At 44.0% G+C, this 24,243-nt stretch overlaps 1 protein-coding gene across 1 annotated transcript in view; it reads right to left on the bottom strand.

Moving 5' to 3' along the window:
• LOC126266665 (uncharacterized) overlaps positions 1-24,243 on the bottom strand; it is a 975,748-nt gene that overhangs the window by 9,224 nt on the left and 942,281 nt on the right. Inside the window, exon 4 of the mRNA XM_049971081.1 lies at positions 16,253-16,558. Coding sequence (XP_049827038.1) covers positions 16,253-16,558 — 306 coding nt within the window. The remainder of the gene's footprint in view (positions 1-16,252; positions 16,559-24,243) is intronic.

Genomic DNA, 24,243 nt, shown 5'->3' with positions numbered 1-24,243 from the left:
CTGTTTGGGGATACGGATATAACGTAATCTTCAGCCTGGTATCGTAGAAAGCAAATTCGTTTTTGCACGCCATTTTATTTCATCAACACATAAAAGACACTTCAGAGTATTCTCCGTTCCAATACATGCACGAAACGTAGATTCCCATCCACGCCGTAAACCGTCTGTATGCGTCTCAAACAGCGTGGTAAAAATACTACACCTTCGTCTGAATACCCTGTTAGTGCCGACAGGATCACTCGAGCTCTCGATTCAACATAAACGATGTACTTCCTTGCAGGATTCCTAAGGTGTCTATCAAATGCAATGCGGATACACTTTTCTTCATTACGCTCCACAGTTTTTCTCTGCTAACCTTGCAAAAGACCTTGTCTACATCAACAAATTCTAAGAGGGTCTCTCGATTAAAGTCTGCGTGTGTTTCAATAATCTGTTTCATTACTAGTACTGCCTGTGCTGTCAGTCTCCTTCTATGGAAACCAATTTGTTCATCACTTAAGAAACCCTCTGACATTATTATTAATTTACTGTTCAGGACAAGAGCGTAAACCTTATAGGGTGCGTCCAGTAAGCTAATTCCTCTATAATTCTGTGAGTTAACTTCTGCCTCCTTTTTTAAACTTCTGTTAATGCAGTCCATGCCCGTTTTTTCAAGGTCATCCTTCCGCCCGTCTCTATGCATAAATCATCCCTCATCATCATCATCATCATCATCATCAGCGTCCTGCCAAAGGTAGTTCACTAGGCTGTCCGGTCTTCTGCTACGCTCTTCATGTCTGCATAATTTCCTCTTCCCGTTATGTCGTTATCATCTTGTATCTCCTTCTTCCTCTCAGCCTTTTCCCGCAATCCATTTCTTTCAAAGCATCTACTAGCAAGCACTCCCTTCTCAATGAATGTTATTCCAAATATTCCATTTTCCCTCTATTGTATCAGCCCGTCTGCATTCCAAAGGTATTTGAAATGTTCTACCAATCAGAGTCGTTTATTATGTTGTTTCTCTGTGTGCTTTGTCAAGTATTTTCACTCTTTTAAGGGTTAGTGTTTGCCTTACAGTGAATGTTTCTTCATTTATACTTAGATACTGTTTCCATGATTCTTGATGTGCATTTTCTACCTCCTCTTAGCAGTGTTTCTTTTCTCTTCGTAAAGGTAACCATATACTTCTCTCGGATTCCTCAGGTAATCGAGGTAAGCTTCATGTTGAAACCTAATGCTCGCCTCAAGTCTGGCGTCCAAAATTTGAGGTTTCCTTTTCGTCATATTCATCTTACCAATTACTTCGTCAGCAGCGTCTTAGTGTTCTTCTTGTATTGCTCCATTTCTGATCAATATGTTCTACTGCTTTTGTCTGCTACAGACACTTGTTTACTCGTCTCTGACACAGTCGTCGTTAAGCAAATATGTTTATGAGCTTCCAAGTTTATTCTTCCATTTTGTGTATATGTCTGTTTTGACCATTACTATAAAAATCATCTGACCCCACATCGGTTACTCCTAAAACTCTGATGTCTCTTAATGTCCCTTCTAGTTCGTCGTTGGTTATTACATAAGACATGATGAACCTTAATCCCCCTGTAGACCGCATAAGTTAGTAAATGGTTTTTCCTAAAGAATGTGTTTGTTGTTTTTAATGTTTTAGAAACAGAAGAATTTCTTAGCAACCTTCTGTTTTAGTTTGCAGTTTTTCTCCGTCACTGCTCTCAATACTCCTGAAATAGGGATGTTGTCAAGACCGGCATTTCGGTTCCTAAGAAATATTGTTCGGTGTTTAGTGCTACACTTTAATATCAGTTAAGTGCTATGTAAAATCTCTAGACTCGTTAGTCACTGCCAAATTTCTTCTTTTCTCTTATTCTGTCGCTAAATAGGCTGTATTACATTCCTGGAAATGGAAAAAAGAACACATTGACACTGGTGTGTCAGGCCCACCATACTTGCTCCGGACACTGCGAGAGGGCTGTACAAGCAATGATCACACGCACGGCACAGCGGACACACCAGGAACCGCGGTGTTGGCCATCGAATGGCGCTAGTTGCGCCGCATTTGTGCACCGCCGCCGTCAGTGTCAGCCAGTTTGCCGTGGCATACGGAGCTCCATCGCAGTCTTTAACACTGGTAGCATGCCGCGACAGCGTGGACGTGAACCGTATGTGCAGTTGACAGACTTTGAGCGAGGGCGTATAGTGGGCATGCCGGAGGCCGGGTGGACGTACCGCCGAATTGCTCAACACGTGGGGCGTGAGGTCTCCACAGTACATCGATGTTGTCGCCAGTGGTCGGCGGAAGGTGCACGTGCCCGTCGATCTGGGACCGGACCGCAGCGACGCACGGATGCACGCCAAGACCGTAGGATCCTACACAGTGCCGTAGGGGATCGCACCGCCACTTCCCAGCAAATTAGGGACACTGTTGCTCCTGGGGTATCGGCGAGGACCATTCGCAACCGTCTCCATGAAGCTGGGCTACGGTCTCGCACACCGTTAGACCGTCTTCCGCTCACGCCCCAACATCGTGCAGCCCGCCTCCAGTGGTGTCGCGACAGTCGTGAATGGAGGGACGAAAGAAGACGTGTCGTCTTCAGCGATGAGAGTCGCTTGTGCCTTGGTGCCAATGATGGTCGTATGCGTGTTTGGCGCCGTGCAGGTGAGCGCCACAAACAGGACTGCATACGACCGAGGCACACAGGGCCAACACCCGGCATCATGGTGTGGGGAGCGATCTCCTTCACTGGCCGTACACCTCTGGTGATCGTCGAGGGGACACTGAATAGTGCACGGTACATCCAAACCGTCATAGAACCCATCGTTCTACCATTCCTAGACCGGCAAGGGAACTTGCTGTTCCAACAGGACAATGCACGTCCGCATGTATCCCGTGCCACCCAACGTGCTCTAGAAGGTGTAAGTCAACTACCCTGGCCAGCAAGATCTCCGGATCTGTCCCCCATTGAGCATGTTTGGGACTGGATGAAGCGTCGTCTCACGCGGTCTGCACGTCCAGCACGAACGCTGGTCCAACTGACGCGCCAGGTGGAAATGGCATGGCAAGCCGTTCCACAGGACTACATCCAGTGTGATCATGTGTGATCATGTGATGTATCTGACCCTAGGAATGTGTCAATAAAGTTTCCCTTTCCTGGGACAATGAATTCACGGTGTTCTTATTTCAATTTCCAGGAGTGTATTTATTTTCGTTCCACAATATCCAGTGCTGATCTTTTACAGGCTCTCTGGTGGAGCTGATTCGCTCTGGATGAGCGTCAGAGCTTTAAACATCGTGAAACAACACTGCCATACCTAGCAATTTCTTCTTCCTTTCATTCATAACAGTACTGTTTGTTCCAAAGTTTCTCGACAAAATTTTGTAGCACTCCTCTTTGTTTTCTAATCGTATGACTTAACAGGTATCCACTTTCAGCGTTCTTAAGATTCTTTGTAGATGTACGCGAGAGTTTGATTTTCTGGCAGAGCTGCCAAGAAATAGTATTGGTGTTTCCGTCAATTTCAGCACACTGACATGTCTTGCATAACTCAGAGCCCTCCTTGCCATACCAGTCCTCAGCGCCTTCAGTGTAACTTTCGGTTTATACTGTGGAGCCTTAAACGTACTCTCTGTGATGACAGAAATTCGTTCCGTTCTGTCTCGTTATCCTTAAATACTTCGTGGTCACCTTCTGTGTCGTATTCCTCTCTTTCTCAATAATCCTCTCAAACTTCGACTTCGTTATGACAATCTACATCCACTTCATCTACAGATATGCCAAACTGTGCAATCACCACATATCATGATAGCAGAGCAGTCGCTCCGCTAACGGAAACGGTTCGTAAAAGAGAGCCTAGTTTCGAGGAGGCATCACTGGTGTTGACTGTGGACAAATAATTGGCAGAATATTTTAAAGTGTATCAGTGTGATGAGTCATTGCAGACGAAAGATTAACTGCAATAACATAATTTATACTTTTATTACTATTAAATTGAAGGGCTGCAGTATGGCTGCCGCCAGTTCAGTTACGGGAGAAAAATAATGAACAGTAAAGCAGAAAGGTTATATTTTAATGCACATTGAGCCGCACTCAACATATTTTACTAACCAGCGGTGCTCTTTAATTATACAAGAGCGTCATCAGTACTTCTCGAATTTACATTTTAAGGACTGTAGTTTCATTGCCAGCGCCAGAGACTAATCAACCTTAGGCGACGCTCCACCACAAAGCTTTACTTTTATTCTACTTTTCCAGTTTCGATCGTACTTAAAAATCATGTCTGTCACATACATATGTAGCAATAACAAAGCTTTGAAATCTAGAACTCAATTAGTTTCTAATTTTGAAATTTTATATGGTTTTCTACAGTGATTCTTTCAGAACTAGCTTTTGGTAGAAAGCCCACGCTTTTCACATTCCAGATATTTTAGATACTGTTAAACAGTACTACGCATTCGTTTTACGGGAAATGTTATTAATTTACTTTCGGTATTTTTTTTATTTCAGTGTTTGATTTTCTTTTATTATCGGTACATTATAAAATGTGGCAAACTACATTTTCGATAATATAAACGCACAGAGGTATTCAAGTACCTCAAGATTACTTCCTGCAAAAATTTTATTCTGGTTGGTTAATATTTAGGATAAAAAAGTTGGCGCTGAACTTAAAAAAAAGTTATGGAAAAATTGATTTTTAAATATTATTCGAAAGTGAATGCTAAGACACATACCCCGTAAAATTCACCAGCACCTTACTTTTTTGTTTACTGTTCATGTAACACTTTTTGTTGTTGATATTTCAAGACCAGGGTAGTCTTTTTCTTGAACTTTTCGATCCTCAGGCAGCATCTTGTCAATTGCTTGATCGACCGTTGATCTCTAGGTAAGCAATTCTTCTTCTGGGCTGTTCATAAAAGACAACTACTTTCTTCTGTCTTCAAACATCTCATATTGAACAGAGAAACGGTTTCTGCTAGACCGTAAAGTATGTATTTTTCTTTTCTTTATTTCTTTGAGACAGTTGGACCAAGTGATTCCGTGCAAACTTTTATCTTGCCAGTAGTGCATCATGTCTGTGATAGACAGGTACTGTTTTGACCACATTGGCAGGCGTCAGTGTGCCATGGTAACACGAGCAATCCATATTTCAAGTATTTCTTAGACATACTTGTAATTCGAACACAGTCTTATAGCTGTGGAATCTAAAAGTAAACTCACCAAGATATGAAACTGCCATTATAATTTTTTTGAAGGGTGGAGTGTTCCCTTACACTTTGTCGCCGCAACTAACTACTGAACTTTAAACTGTAAATCGCAGAGATTCTGATGACCCTTCAGTGAAACTGAAGAACGAAACCCGTCAAATTTTCACGAAAAAATTTTAACAGTCGCTTTGTCCGCTGCAGGCAATGCCAGCTCCAGCCAAAGTGATCGTCATCTAATATATCCTGATTTGTGATTCTTCAGTTTCTTCCGGCGTATTTGTTGCTCGAACCGTCCACGGGTGTACTGCCGGTTCATGGTGTCCAATGGGCACAATAGTTCGGCAATCGGCATGTTGCCATCGTCAGGTGCGCTGACGAACGTCATGTGCATCGTCAACGCCGGTACCGCATGCCTGTCTACAAACATATTATTAGCCTCGAAAATAAATTTGGAGGCAATGGAACAGCACAAACAGTTATATTAAATGGACCAATTTTCTTCCGTGGCTGCACGGTTAACTTTACTCTCGACGTCGCTACTGGTAATTCTGGGAGTGGTTGGTCTACCCTAGCCATCGTTCGATGTGAAAACGCCTCCCTACCTGGATTGGAATCCTTCTCCTATCGAGATGTACTCGCCTACAAGACCTGGCATTGTGGTATCGACCCGAAGATCCCAAGTAGACCCAGTTATGTACACAGTAATATGCCATTTGCATTGTATACGCGCTCTTGTATAAAAGTTAGTAATGACGAAAAAATTCATGTATGGATGAAAGGACTTGGTGTACTTGCCGAAAATGTAACTGGAGACATTACATTGTACTATAATTATTAATAAGGACTGATCCTTGACCTCTGTAACTGCTAGTCGCACGTGTTGAACCGGGGGCTCAAGGATGCAACAGCTTGTCAGCACCCCTGACGATGGTGACGTGTCTGATAGCCGAAATATTGTGCCCATTGGACACTATGAACCGGCAGTATACCCGTGGACTGGTCGAGCATATCCTAAATTTTCTTTCCCATTCTCCTCTATGTTATTCCTGTCAGAAACTTGGATGTATGTGATATGACGTTTACAGTCTGATAGTTTCCACAACTATCTGTCTTTGATATTATAGTTCATCCACAAATCCCGTAATAAGATGGTGCACATTTTTAATCTGCTGTGAAGACAAGTCTTTAATGAGCTGAGCAGCAGGAAGGTGCCGCGTTTCAGGTCCTCAGCTGAGATCTGGCGACCCTCCAGGAGAGTCTAGACAGCTGATGGCGGACAGGTGGAGGCGACGCGTCCGCAGCTCCCGTCGATCGGCGACTTTTGCTCGCAGGCTGCACTGTGACTGTGTCCTGTCCTCCCCCTACTCCCTCCCGCCACTCCACCCCCACCGCATCGCTCCGTGCGGCGCTTTTACAGCGCGCGCCCACCTTTTCTCTTTTTCTCCCTCCGTTATCCGTCGGACATTGTGAAAGAGGTTTCGGTGATTTCGCGGGCCATTGAACGCGCCTCGCTTCGTGACAGGGAAGAGCGGTGCGGTCGCGACCGTCTGGGAGCCGGCTCCGGGCGCGGGCCTTCTGGAAACCGCGCATCACGTAAAATGAAAATCATTTCCCTCGGAATTTGCCGAAGCGGTGTTGAGCAGTCTGAGGAGAAACCACCACCCCGCGCACAGTCTTTTGAAGACTCCAACCGTTGTGACAACACAGCCGTCCTCATTTCCTCGCTTCCATATTTCTGTGCACTTGTCGAGCTCTTTATTCCTCGACACATATCGGAATACATTTCCGTATGAAACGAAAAGCGCTGTAGACGGGGACACATCCGGAGGTGTAACGACACCATACGGTTCGCACAAAGTAGCTCCTGAAACCATTTAGTACGCTGTAGGTCACACAAAATATTCACGCACCATATCTTGCAGACAGTGGGTGCAGACGGATCGCTAGAATCAATCTTTCCGGCTGAACCGGTAGATTCCGTCTTCCTTGATTTCCGGAAGAAGTTAGATACTGTACCTGACAGAATAGGAAAGGATAGCATTTCGACCTTCAACCATACCATGTGACATGTTTAGTGCTTCTAAATATGTTTACAGTACTTGCAGTTAGGAGAGACTTTAATGTACTGGTAGATGTGTTCTACGGGTTTTAGCACATGTAAGGGAAGGCAGATTTTTTTGGGTCTGGCGATTTCAGATCCTTTGCAGACACGAGGAGCAACTGGAAAAACTTTTTATAAGAGTAGAGAACGATGTAACAATTTAACCTCAACGATTCTGTTGTAATTTCAACCTCTTATGGACTACTTTTTAAGTGTGTAGTATTTCGGGGTGTCAGTTGGCATTTTTGGATTCGTACAGAATATTTTAGTGTGTCAGTAAGATGGACGGGATTGTTACACATAATGAAATGGGGCGTTTCGAGTAGAGCAGGACAAGAGGTTTGATCAGTTAACTGAAGTATATGGATGGAGACAGGTGGATGGGGAGATCAGCTGCTTAGAGCATATAGAGGAGAGGCGGCAGCATCGATCCTTTGTGCACTCTTACTGGTGGACACAGTATGCTGGTTAACAATGGCAAAATAGGGACTGTGTCCCAGTAAGAATACTATGAACTGGATACCAGTGATTGCAAGTCTACATGCTTGCAGCTCTATTTGATTAAAGGCGTTTTCGTAGAGGAACATTGTTCATTCGGTTGTGAAAAAAGGAGGTTATGAAGTCGAGAAACTTAATGTTTTGGAAACTCTTTTGACGAAAGGCACTCAGGGTGTAAGAAAGAGTTAGGTACAGCACATGGTATTTATAGAAGCATTGAGTTCAGTGAATTAAAATGCCTTGCAAATGGCGGAAATAGGGTATGTTGGGTTTAAGGAATAGTAGCTTTCTGAAGATATTCCACGGTTCGGGATAAAAGCATGCCAGTAGTAAAATACTGAAAAGCGTGGCTAGAGCTTTAGGAAAGAACAAAAGATTTCATGAAGGTGGTGATACATAATGCCCTGATAATCAGGTTCTCTGTGGTACTGTTGCTTGAAAGTTTCGTAAATAAAACAAAAGTTAATGTTCAAGACGATAGTATCTGTTCCCGAAAGAACGGTTACCGTAGATGACCATGCAACTTTGCTACAAATGAAATGATAATTAAATGGATACCCTAGCTGCAAACAGGCGTTGATGTACTTCATTAAGGACATGTTGAAAATGCGTGCTCCGACAGGGACGCGAACCCGGGATCTCCTGTTTACATGGCAGACGCTCTATACACCTGAGCCACCGATGGCACAGAAAATAGCGCGATTGCTGGGACTTATCCCTTGCACGCTCCCCGTGAGACCCACATTCCCAACATGTCCACACCACTACATTCGACTGTGCCTAAGAGATGTTTGACCTTCCTGTGCGAACGCAGACACTATGCCCGAACTCGTACGGGTCTTAGTAGATTAATCTGCTACGAGTAATGATGAGTATGATGGGCAAACATCTCTTAGGCGCACTCGAATGTAGTGGTGTGGACATGTTGGGATTGTGGGTCTAACGGGGAGCGTGCAAGGGATACGTCCCTGCAGTCGCTCTAGCCTCTGTGCTCTCGGTGGCTCAGATGGATAGAGCAACTGCAAGCAGGATATCTCGGGTTCGCTTCCCGGTCGGGGCACACATTTTAAACATGTCCGTAATCAAGTACATCAACGCCTGTTGGCAGCTAGGGTATCCATTTAATTGTCACTTCAAAAGTTAATGTGTCTTTTATTTTTTTTTATTTATATGTTACCAGTTTTGAGGCAAAAGTGAATGTCCCGCAGCAGAGGAAAATGTGGAGACTCATTTGCGCTGTTGATGCCGTGGATAGTTCAGCAGTATTTTGTTCAGGTAATGCGGTGTGGTGTTGAGTTTCGAACATGCTTATTTCTGAGTACTACTCTTTCTTTGCTTGGGAAGTTTTGGATGAGTTGTTGCAAATGCAGGTTGCGTCTCAGACTTTCCTTGTTGCTGCTGTGTAGGAAGGATTGGTTCAGTTGAAGGAATACTCTTAGGAAGAGAGGAGCATATGAGGGACAGTGAGGTGTTAGAGAAAAATAAGGTAAACATATTTGTTAGTGTATATGACTTGAGATAAGATATAGTGATGAAAGGATTTGGTGATACCGTTGTCATTAGATATTTTAAGAATAATTGGAATATTGGCAGTCACTGCAAAGAGCCATAGTTTATGAAATTTGTGGTGAGAAGGGGCTGGGTGCTAAAGAACAGGTTATGTCTGCTGCATGGGTCATGGTGTATTGTGATGAGGACATCACTTGCGGATGGATTGAGGACATTCGCAGTGATGCACACAGACGAATTAGGTGGGGAACATATCACGTGTAGTCGTTATGTGCCTTTGGGATGGCAAGATGGTCTCACTGTAGCGCGGTGGTATAAAAATAAACGTAGAAACAAACTGACACACGCCTAGTTCTACAAGCATACTCTTTCTTCCACCGCCAAGCCAACACGCTACACCATTCTGAACCTCTACAGCTATGAAGTCAACCAGGCAGCAAGTGAACAAGGTCATGTACAGTGCTAAGCAAGAAAGCTTATATGTAGTGAAAGGCAAAATTATGACGCACTGTCATTGGAAACATGTACTGTTTGCATCTAGTGCCAACAGAAAGGTCAATGAAGATATGAAGCGAACAGAAAAGGAAAGGAAGTGATAAATTAAAACCCTGTTGTTGTTGTCGTCTTGAGTCCAAAGACGTGTTTGATTCAGCTCTCCATGTTACTCTATTTTCGTCTCCTAATAACAACTGGAATCTATATCCTTCTGAGTCTGTTTACTGTACTCATTTCCTGGTGTCCATGTCTCTACAATTTTTAACTCGCCCGCTCACCCGCCTCCCTCCCCCGCAGTACTCTATTTGTTACCCCTTGATGTGTCAGAATGCGTTCTATTTACCGTTACGTTCCTTTAGTCAAGCTGAGTTACACATTTCTCTTGACCCCGTATCTATTTAGAAAGTCCGCGTTAGTTACGTGATCTACCCATCTAACCCTCATCTTTCCTCTTTAGTAATTTTTTAGAACTTTCTCGTGGTGAATATGTGTTATTTACTACTTTAAAATGAGCATAAACAGTCTCGAGTGCAATACAGAGACGAAGGTTCCTTGTGGTCGGGACTGTTTTCGCTCATTTTAAAATCCTCTTTAGTACAACATTTCACAGGCTTCTATTCTCTTTTCGTCTGAACTTCTTATGTTCCATGTTTCACTTTCGTTCATGGCTACACTCCAGAAAAATGCTTTCAGTAAATACTTCACTACACTTATCCTATATTTAATGTTAACAAATTTCTCTCCTTAAGAAACGCTTTACTTGCCAATGTCAGTCTAAATTTAACGTTCTCTCTACTTCGATCATGGCAGCGGCCTTACCGCAGTGGATACTCCGATTTCCGTTAGATCACCGAAGTTAAGCGCTGTCTGCCTTAGCCGGCACTTGGATGGGTAACCATATGGGACACTGTACGCTGTTGCTATTTTTCGGGGTGCACTCAGCCTCGTGGTGCCAACTGAGGAGCTACTCGACTGAATAGTAGCGACTTCGGTCAAAGAAAATCATCATACCGACCGGGAGTGCGGTGTGCTGACAACACGCCCCTCCTATCCACATACTCAGCTCAGGATGACACAGCGGTCTATGGTCCCGATGTAACACTTGTGGCCTGGAGACGGAATGCTTCTTTGATCATCATCTGTTACTTCACTGCCCAAACAGCACAACTCATCTACTACTTTTAGTGTCTCATTTCCTAATCTATTTCCGTCAGCAATAGGTGATTTAATTCGATTACATTCTGCAACCCATGCTTCTTTTTTGTTATTATTCTTTTTATAATCTTTTTTCAAGACATCGCCCATTCCTTTAAACTGCTCTCCGAGGTCCTTTGCTATCTGTGACAGATATAGACTCTCATCGGCAAATCCTGAGAGTTTTTGTTATTTGCCCCTGAACCTTAATGCCTACTCAAATTTTTTTTATTTGTTTTTATAGAGATTGAATAACATCGGGGAGACTATACAATCCAGTGTCACTCCCTTCTCAACCACTGCTACCCCTTCGGGCCCGTCGACTTTATAATTAACGTCTGGCCTCAATGCAAGTTGTAACTAGCGTATTGCTCCCTGTATTTTACCCCTACAAAATCCTGTAGATGTAGACAATCGTAGTTTGATAATTTGCATGTGCCGTAAGGAAAGTAACAGAATGTTTATAATCAAATAATTAACTTTAGTACAGGCCGCTGATGGTGATGTACGAAGACGAAATAGATATTTGCTTCAATAGATAATGAGTATCCAGCAGCAAAAGACTCATTTTATCATACACTCCTGGAAATTGAAATAAGAACACCGTGAATTCATTGTCCCAGGAAGGGGAAACTTTATTGACACATTCCTGGGGTCAGATACATCACATGATCACACTGACAGAACCACAGGCACATAGACACAGGCAACAGAGCATGCACAATGTCGGCACTAGTACAGTGTATATCCACCTTTCGCAGCAATGCAGGCTGCTATTCTCCCATGGAGACGATCGTAGAGATGCTGGATGTAGTCCTGTGGAACGGCTTGCCATGCCATTTCCACCTAGCGCCTCAGTTGGACCATCGTTCGTGCTGGACGTGCAGACCGCGTGAGACGACACTTCATCCAGTCCCAAACATGCTCAATGGGGGACAGATCCGGAGATCTTGCTGGACAGGGTAGTTGACTTACACCTTCTAGAGCACGTTGGGTGGCACGGGATACATGCGGACGTGCATTGTCCTGTTGGAACAGCAAGTTCCCTTGCCGGTCTAGGAATGGTAGAACGATGGGTTCGATGACGGTTTGGATGTACCGTGCACTATTCAGTGTCCCCTCGACGATCACCAGAGGTGTACGGCCAGTGTAGGAGATCGCTCCCCACACCATGATGCCGGGTGTTGGCCCTGTGTGCCTCGGTGGTATTCAGTCCTGATTGTGGCGCTCACCTGCACGGTGCCAAACGCGCATACGACCATCATTGGCACCAAGGCAGAAGCGACTCTCATCGCTGAAGACGACACGTCTCCATTCGTCCCTCCATTCACGCCTGTCGCGACACCACTGGAGGCGGGCTGCTCGATGTTGGGGCGTGAGCGGAAGACGGCCTAACGGTGTGCGGGACCGTAGCCCAGCTTCATGGAGACGGTTGCGAATGGTCCTCGCCGATACCCCAGGAGCAACAGTGTCCCTAATTTGCTGGGAAGTGGCGGTGCGGTCCCCTACGGCACTGCGTACGATCCTACGGTCTTGGCGTGCATCCGTGCGTCGCTGCGGTCCGGTCCCATGTCGACGGGCACGTGCACCTTCCGCCGACCACTGGCGACAACATCGATGTACTGTGGAGACCTCACACCCCACGTGTTGAGCAATTCGGCGGTACGTCCACCCGGCCTCCCGCATGCCCACCATACGCCCTCGCTCAAAGTCCGTCAACTGCATATACGGTTCACGTCCACGCTGTCGCGGTATGCTACCTGTGTTAAAGACTGCGATGGAGCTCAGTATGCCACGGCAAACTGGCTGACACTGACGGCGGCGGTGCACAAATGCTGCGCAGCTAGCGCCATTCGACGGCCAACACCGCGGTTCCTGGTGTGTCCGCTGTGCCGTGCGTGTGATCATTGCTTGTACAGCCTTCTCGAAGTGTCCGGAGCAAGTATGGTGCGTCTGACACACCGGCGTCAATGTGTTCTTTTTTCCATTTGCTGACGTGTATGTACGTGACACACACCTATTTGCAATTTCGGCAGGGAAGCGACTATGGATGTTAAGCACTGCAGTAAAAATCTTGGATGGTCAACGCCGGTAAAGAAGTCGTAAGTTTCAGCTCGGTTGGGTTGGATATAGGTAACTAAACTGGCAATTGTTCGATTTTCGAAGTTTCGCCGACCTTGTACCAGTATCTGTTTGGTACGAGCAAGTTTCATTCGCTTAGTGCACTCCAAGAGGGCTACTCAGGTGTACCTCACGGCTGATGTCCTGTGAGAGCCAGTACGCACCTCAGAAAGAGATACTGCCGACAGCGTATGGAGAATACAGGGAGAAGTTTTAGTGATCAGTCACTGTGAAACGTTTCTACACATCTACATCTGCATATCTACATTTATACTCCACAAGCCACCCAACTGTGTGTGGTGGAGAGCACTTTACGTGCCGCTGTGATTACATCCCTTTCCTGTTCCAGTCGCGTATGGTTCTCGGAAAGAACGACTGCCGGAAAGCCTCCATGTGAGCTCGAATCTCTCTAATTTTACTTTCGTGATCTCCTCGGGAAGTATAAGTAGGGGGAAAAATATATTCGATGCCTCATCCAGAAGCTCGCCCTCTCGAAACCAGGACAGCAAGCTACACCGCGATGCAGAGCGCCTCTCTTACAGAGTCTGCTACCTGAGTTTGCTAAACATTTCCGTAACGCTATCGCGCTTACTAAGTAACCCTGTGACGAAACGCGCCGCTCTTCTTTGAATCTTCTCTGCATCTACATCTACATGATTACTCAGCAATTCACATTTAAGTGCTTGGCAGAGGGTTCATCGAACCACAATCATACTATCTCTCTACCATTCCACTCCCCAACAGCGCGCGGGAAAAACATAACACATAAACTTTTCTGTTCGAGCTCTGATTTCTCTTAATTTATTTTGATGATCATTCCTACCTATGTACGTTGGGCTCAACAGAATATTTTCGCATTCGGAAGAGAAAGTTGGTGACTCAAATTTCGTGTGCCGGCCGTGGTGGCCGAGTGGTTCTAGGCTCTACAGTCTGGAACCGCGAATCCTGTCTCGGGCATGGATGTGTGTGATGTCCTTAGGTTAGTTAGGTTTAAGTAGTTCTAAGTTCTGGGGACTGATGACCTCAGAAGTTAAGTCCCATAGTGCTCAGAGCCCCTTTCTAATTTCGTAAGTAGATCTCGCAGCGACAAGAATCGCCTTTGCTTTAATGACTTCTATCCCAACTCGCGTATCATATCTGCCACACTCTCTCCCCTATTACGAGTTAATACAAAACTAGATGTCCTTTTTTTCAGCCTTTCGATGTCCTCCGTCAATCCCACCTGGTAAGGATCCCACACCGCGCAGCAATATTCTAACACAGGACGAATGAGTGTCGTGTAAACTGTCTCATTAGTGGACTTTTTGCATCTTCTAAGTGTCCTGTCAATGAAACGCAACCTTTGGCTCGCCTTCCCCACAATATTATCTATGCGATCTTTCCAACTGAAGTTGTTCGTAATTTTAACATCCCGGTACTTAGTTGAATTGACAGCCTTCAGAATTGTACTATTAATCGAGTATCGAATCCCAAAGGATTTCTTTTGGAACTCATGTGGATCACCTCACACTTTTCGTTATATAGCGTCAACTGCCCCCTGCCACACCATTCAGCAATCGTTTCTAAATCGCTTAGCAACTGATACTGGTCTTCGGATGACCTTACTAGACGGTAAATTACAGCATCATCTGCGACAACCTAAGAGATCTGCTCAAATTGTTACCCAGGTCATTTATATAGATCAGGAACAGCAGAGGTCCCAGGACGCTTCCCTGGGGAACACCTGATATCACTTCAGTTTTGCTCGATGATTTGCCGTCTATGACTACAAACGGAGACCTTCCTGACAGAAAATCACGAATCCAGTCGCACGACTGAGACGATACCCCATACGCCTGCAGCTTGATTAGAAGTCACTTGTGAGGAACGATGTCAAAATCTTTCCGGATATCTAGAAATACTGAATCAACTTGAGATCCCCTGTCGATAGTGGCTGTTATTTCGTGCGAATAAAGAGCTAGCTGCGTTGCACAGGAACGATGTTTTCTGAAACCATGCTGATTACGTATCAATACATCGTTCCCTTCGAGGTGATTGATAATGTTTGAATACAGTATATGCTCCAAAACCCTACTGCAAACCGACGTCGATTATATAGGTCTGTAGTTCGATGGATTACTCCTACTACCCTTCTTAAACACTGTGCGTTCAATAACTCAGCTTTAGCGACACAGTCTTCGGTAACAGTACCATCGGCACTGCGCAGCGAAGGTATTGGCTGCGTCTTGCCGCTTGTTTACTTTACATGCGACCAGAATTTATTCGTATTTTCTACTAAATTTCGAGACAATGTTTCGTTGTTGAACCTATTAAAGGCATCTCGCATTGAAGTCCGTACCAAATTTCGCGCGTCCGTAAATTTTAGCCATTCTTCAGGATTTTACGTTCTTCTGAACTTCGCATGCTTTTTCCGTTGCCTCTGCAACAGTGTTCGGATCTGTTTTGTGTACCATGGGGGACCAGTTCCATATCTTACCAATTTATAAGGTATGAATCTCTCAATTTCTGTTGCTATTATATATTTGAATTTGAGCCACATCTCGTCTCCATTTGCATAGTCAGTTCGGAAGGAATGGAGATTGTCTCTTAGGAAGGCTTCTAGTGACACTTTATCCGTTTTTTTAAAATAAAATTACTTTGCGTTTGTTTCTGGTGGATTTGGAAGAAACGGTATTGAGCCCAGCTACAACGACCTTGCGATCACTAATCCCTGTATCAGTCATGATGCTCACTATTAGATCTGGATTGTTCATGGCTAAGAGGTCAAGTGTGTTTTCGCAACCATTTACAATTCTCTACCTCCTCTGTCAACCCGACCTGGTACGGATCCCAGACTGATGAGCAATACTCAAGTATAGGTCGAACGAGTGTTTTGTAATCCAACTCCTTTGTTGATGGACCTCATTTTCTAAGGACTCTGCCAATGAACCTTAACCTGGCACCCGCCTTACCAAGAATAAAATTTATATGGTCATTCCACTTCAAATCGTTCCGTACGCTTACTCCCAGATATTTTACAGATGTAACTGCTACCAGTGTTTGTCCGCTTCCTTCGGTCTCATAACATTCGGCTCAGTAACTTACATAGTGGTCTCAGAGGCGGCCAGAGGATGGAAATAAAGCACGTGGCCGCTCCCACTCACCGTTGATGACGTGCACGTTGACGCTGGCGGCGCTGGCCAGCGTGGGCACGCACGTGTAGTTGCCCGAGTCTGAGGGCCTGGCGTCGGCGATGTAGAGGCGCGACGTGAGCGCGTCCGTCCAGTCGGTGTCGATGCGCAGGCGCGCGCCGGGCGCGGGCGCCGGCGCCGGCTGCAGGATGGCGGCGCCGCGGTACCAGAACACGGTGCCCAGGTCGTGCGGGCCCTGGCTGATGGAGCACACCACGCTCAGCGCGCTGCCCTTCTTCACGTACAGGTCGCTCGGGCCCGCGATGCGCGCCTTCGCCTCTGCAACAGGTGGCCGGCAGGTGTCCGCGTCAGGGATGATGATAGTCAATTAGGCACGCAAATGAAAAGCATTATCTACTAACACTAACTTCTTACAGGGAATGTTCATAAACTAATGCCATTTGTAATGGTTCTTTATTTGCGAAACCATTACCACTCGCCAACCCTATTTTTCAATACCGTACATTAATGAACATTTTTCTACGTAATGTCTCCTATTTTTCACGCTATTCAAAATTGGTTTCATTTTCATACCTATGGTTGTCTTTATTTTTAGATGTTGAAATCGATATAATATCTAGTGTGAATGTCTTTGTGCTTATTGTTATCTTTGATTCTGACTTGTGTCTTTTGGCGCGGAAGCGTACGGAGTAGTCAAGTTTTTATGTTTGTAAGCAAAGCTGTTTAGGTTTTTATATTGGTAATGCCACGCAGCGCCCTGCATGAAAATCACTGGCTGTGCTGTGTGCAGTCTGTGGCTGGTTTGCATTGTGGTTGGCCATTGTAGTGTTGGACAGCTTGATGTGAAGAGCGCGTAGCGTTGCGCAGTTGGAGGTGAGCCACCAGCAGTGGTGGATATGGGGAAAGAAATCGCGGAGTTTTGAGAGCGGATGATCTGGACGTGTGTCCATTACAAACAGTAAATTTGTAAGACTGGATGTAATGAACTGCTACATTTATTATGACTTCTGAACACTATTAAGGTAAATACATTTTTTGTTCTTTATCAAAATAATTCATTTGCTAACTATGCCTATCAGTAGTTAGTGCCTTCAGTAGTTTGAATCTTTAATTTAGCTGGCAGTAGTGGCGCTCGCTGTATTGCAGTAGTTCGAGTAACGAAGATTTTTGTGAGGTAATTGATTTGTGAATGGAATAGATCATTGTTAGTCAGGGCTACTCTTTTGTAGGGATTGTTAAAAGTCAGATTGCGTTGGGCTAAAAGTATTGTGTGTCAGTTTAGTGTTGATCAGAATAGGAAAAGAGCGAAATATCTGAGTACGTTCAGTTCTGCTGAGCTGTTTGAAAATCAAATAATGTAAGAGGTTTATCAACACAGTAATTCATTAATATTTCTATGGGGACGTTTCATATGTTGAATATGAACAGAGTTGTGTTGGAAATGAAAAGATGAGTCTGATTTGTGGACAATGAAAAATGTTGTGAGTTTTCAAATGGTTCTGAGCACTATGGGACTGTACTGCTGTGGTCATCAGTCCCCCATAACTTAGAACTACTTAAACCTAACTAACCTAAGAACATCACTGACATCCATGCCCGAGGCAGGATTCGAACCTGCGACCGTAGCAGTCGCACGGTTCCGGACAGCGCGCCACAACCGCGAGACCACCGCGGCCGGCTGTTGTGAGTTTTATGAAGGGCAGTACCGGCTGCAAAATTGTATGATGAAGTAATGTTTTGAACATGCGATAGTATAAAAAGTTTAGTAAACGTGAATTTTTGTGAAGAGTCGGTGTCAAGAATTATTTTCAAGTTACCATTGTTTAAAAAAGAATGAAGCACATTGCAATGAAAAACATAAATCAACAAATTAATCCTCAAATATTGTCTTCGTAATTTCTTCAGGTCGGCGTAATTAACATCCGAGTGTCTTTCACACCAACAGTGATAGACATGTTACCTAGACAACATTTTTAATTACAAGCGAAAGCCACAGCGAGATCGTCGTTTGATTGCAAATACAAGATAAGTGAAATTATTGTTAATTTTCTTCAGCGACTGTAATCAATTGATGTAGCAATACCTACCACATTAAAGACCTTTTAGTTGCGCAATAAAAAGATCATGCTTTGAGTGCGCGACGTGATAATTTTTGTACTAATTATTAACTAATTAACTGTTAGTGGAGGTACTGTTATAAAGTGAAGCGATTGTACTTCACGCCACGTCCTGGCTGCATGGGCTCAATTTTGGGTGGGTTGAGCAGGTAGGGGGGGTGGGAGTGGGGGGGGGGGTGGGGGTTGAAGAGTGGTGCAGTGGGAGCATAAGTTCACAACAGGGCCGAGGTGGTGCTGTTGTTGTGAGCACCGGTTGCGTCAATATCGTTTTGTGAAAATTGTCTCAAAGACCGTGACACAACACTCAATGGTATAAACGACCCAACAGCGCTACGTGATGAGGTTCTGCAGCAAAATTAGAGAAATTTGTAGCAAAACGAATAAGTTAATCCAGAAAGTCTATGGAGATACGACTTTATCGTCTTTACAAGTATCAAGTTGTTTGAAGACGTTGGAGGAGGACTGGGAAGAGTTGACTGTTAATTCGCACTGTGGACGACAGTCAGTCAGCCACATCCACGAAAACGTGACTCGTGTGTTTTACTTGTGAGGTGGCTTGAGAGTTACTATGATTGCACAGACACTGAATCGTCAAATAGCCACAGTCAACATCATCTTGACAAACGTACTCATCATGCGAAAGTGTGCATCAAGCTGGTGTCCAAAGTGTTGACGAAAGAACAAACGGCCAATCAAGTAGCCATCGCGAATTAACTTCTGGAACGCGTTCAGATTGAGGAACGATAGTTTAGGCAATTTTATTACCGGAGAAGAATCATGGGTATTTGACTACATCTGGGAGCTAAGACACCAGAGTACTAAATGGCATACAAGACAATGCTGGTTGCCTTCTTCGAGACTAAGGGCGTAGACCACGAGGAGTTTGTGGCTACAGAACAGTCAGTCAGTATGGCCCATTACATGGAAATTATCGAAATATTGAAGAAAAAATTTCTTTCGGTTGCGAAAGGAGATCGCTATTCAATAGGAGGTCCAACACGGCAATGCACTCAGACAATCGGCACTGTACGTCGGTGGGTTCCCGCTGAAGCACGAGGCAACGCTGTCTCAGCCAGTTTACTGCTCTGACTTGCTCCGGCAGACTTCATTTTGTTTCTGAGGATTACGTCTACCCTCGAAGGACACCGTTTCGACACTACCGAGGCGGCACAAGCCGTCGTGATGATCGGTGCGAGCGAGATTCCCACTGAGGCTTCATCCGGAGCATACTGCTCCTGGAAAAATCAATAGAAAAAGTGTGTAAGTGCCCGAGGAGCGTGCTTCAAAAGGTTTCTAAATTAAACCTCAGAGCATATCTGCTGGGTGTAAGATTACGTAATTTCTATCTTAATTGCGCCATGTTATATCATTACCGTACTTGCCGGTCGCAATGCAACACATAATATTTTTGCCTGCTTTGACACCTCAAGCCAACTCGACACTATTTGTCGTTCTTAATTATTTGTAGATGACATACTGCCAAAGATAAACTATCAAAGAGCAACATTAGAAATTCAAGGAAAATTCCTGAAGTAAATTCTAGAGACGGATATTTTGAAGGATGTTATCTTACTTCTTCCATTGATATAAAGTCTTATTTTTCTGTACATAGTTGTAAATTCGTGGTTTAGACCAACGTCAAGCGCTTCTGCAACATTGAAACCGTACTATCAGAAAATTTCATTTAAACAGTTTCCATACAAGTAATATTAGAATGTCACCAGACGGATTGTCACAGTACTCTGTGGCATAACAAAAATTTTCTATTATTATAATTGTGAAATATGGCACATAAATACGAGTATCAACTCATGTGAGTTTTGTTGCATGTTTCACACTACCACAAGTGTGTGATTGCACGAAGCCTGGATGCGATGGGGTATAGAAAGATGAGGGAATAGCCAAAGATAGATAGAGGGTAGTGAGCTTTATCAAACTGTAAGCTGTGGGAAAACCAAGAGATTACCTATAGGATTCAGAAAAGACAAAAAAAGTCGGGAGTATTTAGCGTCGGGTGGCGACAATCAATAGGGGAGATTCATCTCCGGGCGTTTTGAATTAGGTGACAGTGTCTCCGGATGTCCGCCATGTTTGCCCACTGTGAGATGGCCTGTTGTTTCGGAACTGTCGCTGATGTTGGGAAAAGATGTATAAATTAGTTTATATTGTCGTGGATAGCATTCATAATGCGTCGTTTGGAATGAGCATGGTAAGAAAAGTGTTAGAAAATAATTTAATGATAATAATTTTCTTATCATAAAGTAACTGGTAAATTCTGGTCGTGAATATTAAGTGTGAGTGTTGGTCATCAAATATGCACTCTACGGAATAATTGTGAGTAAAATCTATTCTCTTGAGAGAATATGTCGTGATATCGTTCAATTACTAATTCTTTGTGGGATCGATATATAGAGAAGAAGGAGGAAGCAATTAAAACAAGAGTGGTACAATCGAAGAGACTGAAGTGGAGAGATGAAATATTGAACGTAACAGGCGAGGAAAGAAATCAGTGAAAGACTAACACGAAAAGCACACAGTACACTGGGTAATTTGTAACCCACATCCAGGAATAATTACTTTGTCCGAAGAAGCATAATTTGAGGGAAAAAATAAATGAGCCACAGAATGATGAGAACACCCAAAACGGATTACAGAAGAGGATGGGGGTAGCATCGGCTTAGAGATGAAAATGATAGCTCAAAGAAGTGTGACTGCATTAAACCTATCGAAGGGCCCTTGACTTAAGAAAAGCACTTTGTTATGGGTCATACTGGGAAAACTTATTTGATGACTCTGCTGTCATACCAGCTACAGTTAATGGCAAACAATTTCCAGTCCGTAAACAATCAACAAACGTATTGGAGACTGACAAAACTAATTTAGTGTGCTAAAAGAGTAACATATAAATAAAATTTTACAGTTCTAAAAAGGCTGGAAATAACAATTACCCATTACATCTTAGTCGCTTAGGCTTGATGAAACGTTTTAGAGCACTGAGCGAGAGGTCTAGTACATCATGGCGAGAGGAGTCCTTCCTCACGCTGAAAGCAAGTAGCATTTGCTCAGTTGGAGAGCTTAATATTGTGACTCGCTTAGTTATAAATGTGTGAGACAAGCCCTGACCCAAATCAACATCCCGATATAGTGTGTGATCGCTATTCATGCCAGGATGTCAGACAGCGAGCAGCTGAAGTTCATCAGCCCAAGGACGACGATTGATACAGACGTCTGAGACGATTACCTGACAGTGGATTAGGTAGATCTGTGACAAGTAAAATTGGATACACTCAGTGTTCTTGTTATTTGCTCAGCCTTGCCTCTGTTGCATTTCTGGAAAGACCAGTAATAATTCTATTCGGTGCCATTGATCAAAAAGTGATCAGTTGTTTCCGCCAGTTGCGATGGTGTTAGTGTCGAATAGGGTTCTTACTTTCTGCTGGTTTATTGGGGATGCTCTTCCATCAACAAATTTAATTTGATTTCACACATACATCTACAAATGAACGGCCCCAGGTCATGTCTATCTGTTTCAGGCCTTGTATATCTTCCAATGTAGAAAGCAGTACATTACTCAGTGATTCAGTAGGCCTAGCCTGTGTCTGAAAGCCCTGGTGTGCCGCTGTGTCTGCTGCGTGGTGTTCGATTATTGTAGAGTGCCGATTGAACGTACTACAGGGCCAAGAAATCTCAAAGCAACATGCCATACTCGGGCAGGGATACCTAGTAATTTAGTTTTGAAAGTATCACCGAGAAGGAAACCCACATAGTGCTCGAAAAGTGACAAATGATGTAAATTAGCTTGTGAGGAAATAAGAGCCAGTATGTGTCCAAATAGCTAGAAACAATAATGGCAACGTAAAATTTAAGCATACTAAGTGCGTTGCTGGCACAGTAGTTATGTTATATGCAGGTTTGTGCTTGGAATCTGTGGTGGTGTCTAATTTACTACAAAAAGTGTTGCTTACAAGGAATAGCGTATGGTAAGCTAGAATACATGTAGCCTGAAAAGTTTTGACATGTCAAACTATAATGTTACGCTTTTTGTTCGCTGTATCGCTCAACTGAATTACGCAGCTAACAAGATTACTTATAAAACTCAGCAGTGAAAAGCATATTATTTTCCGATTGTTTTTCGATTTCAACTTGGAGAAACAAGATTTTAACATATCATCTATGAAGAAATGATATTTTATTTCATTTTAAAACGAATTTGTAGTTTAACAAAGGAGAAGTAATACGAGGACGTGGACCATAGGAAAGGAATGTAAGATTATGCCGCCAGGGAGATGTTTGCAGATACCATAATTTAATCACCTCTAACACTTGGTTTCAGAATCAAAAAGTAAAACTGCGTACGTGGAAGGGATCTAGAGACACGGAAACGATTCATATTGATTAATGTTTAACGGTAAGACGCAGATTTCGGAGGCATTTTTTAAGCTGTAAAACATTTCCAGTGGCAGACGTTGACACTGCTCACAATTTATTGGTTGTGAACTGCTAGCTGAAACTGAAGAAACTGCAAAAAGATAAGCCATTAGGATGTTGCCTCAATAAATCGAAAGGTGCAGGGGGTGTTGAGAGATTCAGAGGGAGCATTAGACAACAGTTGACTGAAACAGGGAGACGAATGCTGTGCAGTAGAAGCTGGAGGGTTGCTTTGAGAGATGAAATAATGAAGGCAGGAGAGGATTAAATAGATAGGAAGACAAGGCCTAATAGAAATCCTTAGATGTCACAACAGATATTGAATCTACCTGCTGAAAGGAGATAATATAAAAATAGAGCAAATGAAGGAGGCAAAAGGAAATACGGATGTCTAAAAATGAAATTAACAAAAAGTGCAGAATGGGTAAGCACAAATAACTAGAGAGCAAATGCAAGGCTATGGACACATATATAATTAGGGGACAGATAGGTGCCGCCTATAAGGAAATGAAAGCTGTATAAACACCAAGCCCTCAGATAGAAAACCAGGACTAAGCGAAACACGTGAAAGTTCACAGGTTTTTTTTTTTTTTTTTTTTTTTTTTTTTTTTTTTTTTTTTTACTAGGTGGGGTCGCTTCACAAATACGGAGGTAAACTTTCTTTTTCAAAGGGATACTACGGTTTGATACTTATAGCAGCTATCGAGACGAATCCAGCGATGTGTAACAGTAAGGTCTCTGAAGGTCAACGAAGGGCACAAAGGTGGCATGGACGTCCATTTACAGAAGGTGTTAGAGGTGATGACTGTTGTACCTGCGACCAGGACGGTTGGGGTCAGCAAAGACGGAAGGCGCGGTGGGACCCGCGGAGAGGCCCGCGAACAACAACACAACGGAAAAGGACGGATTGGACCAACGTAGCGCGGATCAAATACAGCAAGGCCGAACAACAGAGTCACAAGGAAACAAACTCGTACACGAACCAGAAAGGAAGCAGTCTAGCGAAAAGCGAGGTGTAACCCGACGTAAGCGAGATTAGATTGACTGGCTGAGCTTTTTTTTCGTTATTGTTATTTTTATCACCTTATACAAAGGCGGGCTGTCAGTAGCAGAGTGCGCCGCTCTTCAGCCTTTAGTTTGACAATAAGTATTACATAAAGGAGTCTCAGAGAAGACAATCACAACTACGGACAAAAAATGAAGACACTAAAAAACAAAAAACATGGAGCCGTTCACGCTGGATGAGAAACATCACGAACACTAGTTGACACGGTGCACATAACACAGATGACACCGACGGTACGCGTGAACAGTGGTGGGGTGACGTGGATAGAACACTAAACACATCGAAGGCAAACACACGAGACACTGATGGCGATGATCTCCGGCGCGCGAATGTTCACTGAGCGTGTGCGAGTCCGGGGACCTGCCAAGGGAGGGGGAGGAGGAAGGGGAGTG

Source organism: Schistocerca gregaria, chromosome 4 (genome assembly GCF_023897955.1).
Source record: "Schistocerca gregaria isolate iqSchGreg1 chromosome 4, iqSchGreg1.2, whole genome shotgun sequence".
Classification (NCBI taxonomy): Eukaryota; Metazoa; Arthropoda; class Insecta; order Orthoptera; family Acrididae; genus Schistocerca; species Schistocerca gregaria.
This window is presented reverse-complemented; position numbering and strand designations above follow the sequence as displayed.